The following is a 6,308-nucleotide window of genomic DNA, read 5'->3' on the forward strand; positions in this document are numbered from 1 at the left end:
TTTCAAAAGGGATACAAATTGTATTCAAAAGAAGAAGCAGCTAATTCTCACCGGCTGCCGTCTCTCCTCGGTTCCACCCCTTTCCCCGGTGACCTGAGGCCAAGCTCTAGGGGACGCTCCCTGTCCTGTCCTTGTGCTCGCTGTCGTGTTAACCACGCCTCCTCGCTGGCTCTCTGACTCATCATGCTGGCGGAAAGAGCTCCATGGATCCCACCAACAGCACCAGCATGATGTTTCCCCAGGTGAGAAGGCAACAAGCTGGGCACTGGGTATGGCACAGAGCCCCTGGAGGAGTGAATGCTAGGCTGCAGAGGCTTAGGTGCTGAAAAACCTGGGTGTTCGGAGTCCTTGGATTTATCTGGAGAAACTGTGGAGTTATGGAAAGTGCATGTGTTATGTGCTACGCTGATATATCAGGATGTTTATTTACTTCAACAGCACAAAGTAACGGGCCTTTATTTGATGCAGTCTTTATTTCTAAGTCCTTCAGTTTGATAAGTATAACTGGACATATTAGTCCACTTTCCACTGCAGGAAGCCTTATTTTAGGATCTGCTCCCATTGCCCTTTTAAGTTATAGTATTACGTGCAGAATGTGTTCACAGAGGTTAAAAAATGAGACAGACTGTGGGCAGAGCTGAGATTTTTAGCCAAAGAGCGAGAGTTTGAAGAGAGAATAAAATGTAAAGGTTTCAACCACAAGTGTGCTAATTTATATGTCAGTCTGCTTGTACTTTAAACAAATTACTGCATCCTTTTGATAGGTTTATTTCAGCAAGTTGAGAAGTCAGCAAGTTCATCGAAGTCATTAGAAATTCTCCTTTGGGGTATAAATGTTTCTAACAGATTTCATTGCAATCTGGCCAGTAGCTGTCAGGATATGTGGCTCAGGTCCAAAGTGTTGGGCAGACACTTTATTTAAGCAACACAAGTGTTAAAAATTTAAACTACTGCAGATCAAAACCAGCAGTGTTGTGAGCTTCTGTCTTCTTTCTCGATAATAATGAGTCATAATGAGTCAGCTATACTCAGAACAGACTACTCGGGTATTTTAACTGAAATTAAGTAATAAATAAATAAATAAATAAATAAATCAGTTTCTAAAACTCTGTATACATGCTTGAGCATGCACCTGCAGGCGAGCGCACATACATGTACACGCGTGTTTGTGTGTAGGTACCCAGTCTGTTCGGGGTCAGCCTTTCTCCTGGCCTGGCCCTGTCCTCCGGTGGTGCCCTCCGAGCATGCAGCTCAGCCAGGTAGTGGCCCTCCGCCGCTCTGACCATCTGCTGCTGTCTCTCCCTCTGCCTCTCCTTCTGTCTTTCCAGCTCTCTCTCACGCTCCCTCTCCTCCTCTCGCTCCCTCTCTCTTTCCCGCTCTCGTTCCAGCCCGGCCTCTCGCTCTCTCTCTTTCTCTCGTTCACGCTCTTGCTCTCTCTCTCGCTGGCGGAGCTCGTTCTCCATCTGTAGCCTGTGGGGGAGGTTGACAAGTATGCGTACACACAGACACACACACACACAAAAAGGGAGAAGGTGAGAGATGCAACACCCAACATGAGGCAGATATTAACCACACACTGGTGAACCTCGCACAAACATTTCTACTAAAACATACACACACACGCAGCTGCAGAAGAACACACACACACACACACACACTCTCTCCATTTACCACGAGGAAAATAATCCATACACAGCATGACTGAGCAAGAGCAGATGAACACTTAATAGGTATCCACAGGAAAATGACACACACACACACGCACAAGCAATCAATAGCACACAAACAAACCTACAAGATATGCAGGAGCCATTACAGAACCAGATGATGAATGCCATCCATTTCAAACACAAACATTTCCCCTGTGCATTATGCCACAGGAAAACAATGAGTATTGTCAAACTGAGAAAGCAGCTCAAAGCGCTGAAAGAAAATAGAGACACACAGAGGGACTTAAAAAATAAAAAAAAATACTTTGTTATGTGTGTGCGATTTTATGTAAGCGCTGGCTTGCATATGCATGTCTGTGGGCGTACAGTGTGTGTGAAGGGCAGTGTGTGTGTGATAAGTGTATAGGAGGCACTGTGGGGTGTGTGCTAAAAATATCACACAGTCAGCAACCTGTGCCTACCCTGCAGAGAGATTACACAGCTCTGCAGACAGTGAAGAAAGAAAGAAAGAAGGAAAGGAAGAAACAAACAAAGTGCTACCTCTCAGATAAGGCTGTGTGGTTTAGGTCTGCAGGGTAGCGGCCTCCAGGCAGGTGTAAGTGGAGGGCAGAGGGGTGCAGTGGAGGGAAGGCACCCCCTGCAGGCACAGAGTAGAACTGTGATCGCAGTGCAGAAAGACACAGAGACTCCTCCATCCTGTGGCAGAAAAAAAATCAAAAAATGAGTCAGAATATATCTGCCACCGAGGAGCTGATGGTTATCTGATAAGTGAGTGCAGAATAGATTAAAGGATGTGGGTTTTTTTTTTATTCTTAACATTTTGACTTTTATTTGACAGGACTGTGCAGAAGAAGCAGTAAAAGCATGGAGAGAATAGAGGTCGGAACCCAGGCCCCTGCAGCAAGGACTTTAGCTTTTTGTTATGGGGCGCCACCTCAACCCGGTGAGCTATAGTGGACACTGCACACTTCCTGCTTTATTCCAGCATGCTATATAAAAAGACTGTAAATAAAAATTGGAATAGCCACAATGATAATGCCTACTGGTTAGTAAAGTGAATTCAGCATCGTGTTTTAAAACCAGAGGAGAAGATTGGGTTGAGAAAACGAGGAATATTGCAGTCCCAAAGCTAGATTGATAACTTGTCAATTGCACTGTAACACACACCCTGCTATTTAGATTACTTAAAAAATGATCATCATGTTGTATCCATTAAGACTAGTGATTATGCTATAGACTAATCAGAAAAGATTAAGTGAGGTCATGGATTTGGGGAGCCCCTGACTCCAGCTACATTTCTCATTGAAACCCAAGGAGCCCCCTGGTGGCTATAAAGAAGAATGCAGATCACAGGCATTAACCTAAAAAAAGATAAATGGCAGCTGTGTGGGTTTCTGTTACCTCGGTAAAGACAGAGGGTGGTGCAAGTAGGCTGGATGATAGTAAGCGGCGACAGCGGCGTGGGCTGCAGCGGCCGGGTCGAGGCTCAGGGGCAGAGAGCTCAGACGGAGGTCATCTGAGGTGGCGAACGGCCGGAGTGCTCTCAGGTACTCCTCTGGAACGGCACCCGAGGGCACTACGGGGTGCATCTGCCCCGGCAAACTGCAGAACATATTCAGAGGATAATTTTAAGAATGAATTCTGCACGCAGACTTTTCTGCACAGCTACGCAGTATGCACGTGCCACACTTACCTAATGCTCTGCATTCGGGGGTCTTGCATGATGCTGCTTGGTGTGAGGCCAAAGGAGTGAGCTAGGGGGTTAGGTGAAGAGATGGGAGGAGTCCTCTTATCCTGCTGTGGCTGGGGGTTCTCAACTCCCACCCGCTCCCTGCTGAGACCCTGAACACTCGGCTCCACCTGACAAAGACATACAGAAAGTGTGAGAGCAGACTTTACTATGTGTATTGGTGTGATTTTTTTTTTTTCCCCCAGTGTGCGTCTGTGTGAGTGTGCACGCGCTACATTCAAACAGAGTAGAGGAGTTCTGGAAAAAGACGAGTGAGAAATAAGATGGAGTGATTGCGTAAAAACCTCTGAGCTGCAGCCAGAGGCTCAGCGGAGTGGAAAAGTGGCTCTGATATGTCATAACAGGTCAAGATCAAAGTGGAAAGATGATCCCAATATCTAGCCAACTGCTCCATCCTTCATCACCCACTCCCTCTCTGAGCTTCTCACTCAGATGATTTGGCCACCACAACACTGCATTTGATCCTCGATTGCTCAAAATCACCACCATGACCAAATAGGCCTTTTTTTTTGCCAAATCTGCATATAAACACGCATTAAGAAACAAGTACCCCATGCCTGTATCCAAGGCTCTCTCCCACTTTGTCTGGTATGTCATGCGCCATTGTTCTTCATTCTGTTCAAACCAAGCAGCGCTCAAGGATCTGAGAAATGAAGCCAATACTGAAGTAGTCTAGTAGCTGCAATTCACCAAATGGCCACTTGAGGTTGGCTCCAAACCATAGACAGTGTAAGAGATGGATGTAGCTTCTCTGATGTCGCCCACTGGTTTCTAAAGTCCTGTTTCAGAACCTCGAGTGGAGGGTTTCTGCTTCACCAGGGCGGGTCTGACTGTGAAACTGCACGGTCCTTGTTTAAGGACCTGTGATTCACAATTAGTTAGTGAATGATTGTGCAGTCTTATCCCAATCTGCTAGGACTCTGTGGTGGTGAGGGGAAGGAGACTAGACAAAAGACACTGTGGAAGAGATCCAGAGATTAATAATAAAGGATGATTAAATGCAGAGTGGTGTATAAGCACAGAGAGACAAAAAGTGTGAGTGATCCAGCTGTAACTATAAGCTTTATAAAAAATGAAAGTTTTAAGCCCAATCTCAAAAGTAAGAGGGCATTTGTCTCCCACGTCTAAACTGGGAGCTGGCTCCATAGAAGAGAGGCCTGAAATCTGACGGCTCTGCCTCCCATTCTACTTTTAAATATCTTAGGAACTACAAGTCAGCCTGCAGACTAAAAGCAAAGTGCTCCATTGAGGTAATATGAACAGATAATCCTGAATTTTAAAATTAATTTAAAACAAACTTAATGTTTTGTTCAGCATGACCCAAAACTTGTGGTTAAGCTCATAATCTTAGCAGCAAAGTGTTTACAGAGGTCAAGACAGGGACTGTTTTTTCCTTTGATTTCTGTAGGACTGATGTCTCTTTGCAAACACAGCTATCGCCATCTGGTGGCATCCACGGTTTATACTGTTTGTGCTCCAAAAGGAAGTCAGTCTTTACAGTCTTTATATCATTTCCATACTAAAATGCAGCAGGCAAACGTGTTTGCAGCCTGCTATAAGAAAAAGGTGTGGTCACTGCAGCCAGCTGTACTGAGCTGAACTGATCTTCTGTGTTCTAAACTTTAATGTTTATGTTTTATGCTTAGCACTTACTAGTAGGCATCAATATATGTGTTGCACTTATATAGTTTCTACTGTAGCTTGTAAACATTAGCTGCCAAATATCACTTCTAGCTCCAAAAAAATCACGGAACTCTTCTATAATGAAGACTCCAAAACTAATATTGGCGAATTAATCCATGACTTTACGTTTGTTCCCATTTTCATATACAGTCTATGCTCCAAACTGTAAGGCAAAAAAAGAAAATGAAAAGACTCATAGTCTACAGCAGTGATTAAGCTGATCTAACCGTTTGTTTGCATGCTTGCAGTTAGCGATTAACAGATATTAAAACAAAGTAAAACCAGGAATTGAAAATGAAAAAGTGCTGCGATATTTTTGGTGTGACGGAGCCACCGACTCACTAACCAACCAACCAAGAAGCCAACAGACCACCAGACACTGATTCTAAATAAGAAACAGCTGCCTGGAACCGTTTAGCAAAGTATGTTAATGAGAAAAAGACATACATTTACACTAATGTGTCATATCTTGTTGCTACAGCAACAGACAGCAGTACAGGTCAGGCTGACCACAGACAAACCGCAAACAAATGACCTCTCTCAGCAACACCCAATCTGCTACCTTAGTTTAGTACAACACTTGATTTGCAGTATAATACTCGTGCTTTGAATACATTTGAATAGTTTTGTATATGCCACTCATGGAAAGCAGATTCAAACCAGGGATGAAGCAGCTTTCCTTTGCTATCTCCCAGAAATCCTCACTAGGTCAAAACGAGACAGGGAGGCAACACATGGACGGTCTGGAGAGCAGCCATCGCATTCCTTGACCTCTGACCTCGCAGACAGCCAATGGCCTTCACAGACCTGGCAATAAAACACACGCAGTCTGCTTCCTTTGGTTAAACGGTCCTTTGCTCTGTCCGCACAGTACGGACAAACACTGAATTAACACACAGCTCTGCTCTCCCGCTCATTCTTACACTCCCTCCCTTCCTTTCTTAACATCCTATTCTCCATTTTTTTCCCTGCCTCCCTCCCTCCTCGATTCTCTCTGAATGTCTGAATAAGAGCCCCAGGCAGGCTGGGCCACAGAGTGGTCTTTGTGAAGGGGGAGAAAGGCAGCTCTGATCCAGGGGGAAGTGGCTACTGTGGGGGCTAACCTCTGCATTGTTTGAGGGGCCTGGTTACTTGCCACAGCTTAAATTCACACACACACACACACACACACACACACACACACACACACACACACACACACACAC

At 44.9% G+C, this 6,308-nt stretch overlaps 1 protein-coding gene across 7 annotated transcripts in view; it reads right to left on the bottom strand.

Annotated features, from left to right (window-relative positions):
• LOC102293207 (genetic suppressor element 1) overlaps positions 1 to 6,308 on the bottom strand; it is a 40,228-nt gene that overhangs the window by 10,100 nt on the left and 23,820 nt on the right. For all 7 annotated transcript variants that reach the window (XM_005934152.3, XM_005934151.3, XM_005934155.3 and 4 more), the window contains exons 4-8: positions 3,364 to 3,530; positions 3,072 to 3,272; positions 2,211 to 2,366; positions 1,181 to 1,470; positions 52 to 367 (exon numbers count right to left, since the gene is read on the bottom strand). In XM_005934152.3, the coding sequence (XP_005934214.1) occupies positions 52 to 367; positions 1,181 to 1,470; positions 2,211 to 2,366; positions 3,072 to 3,272; positions 3,364 to 3,530 (1,130 nt within the window). The remainder of the gene's footprint in view (positions 1 to 51; positions 368 to 1,180; positions 1,471 to 2,210; positions 2,367 to 3,071; positions 3,273 to 3,363; positions 3,531 to 6,308) is intronic.

Source organism: Haplochromis burtoni, unplaced genomic scaffold (genome assembly GCF_018398535.1).
Source record: "Haplochromis burtoni strain Fernald_Lab_line unplaced genomic scaffold, NCSU_Asbu1 Contig_179, whole genome shotgun sequence".
NCBI classification, from domain to species: domain Eukaryota; kingdom Metazoa; phylum Chordata; class Actinopteri; order Cichliformes; family Cichlidae; genus Haplochromis; species Haplochromis burtoni.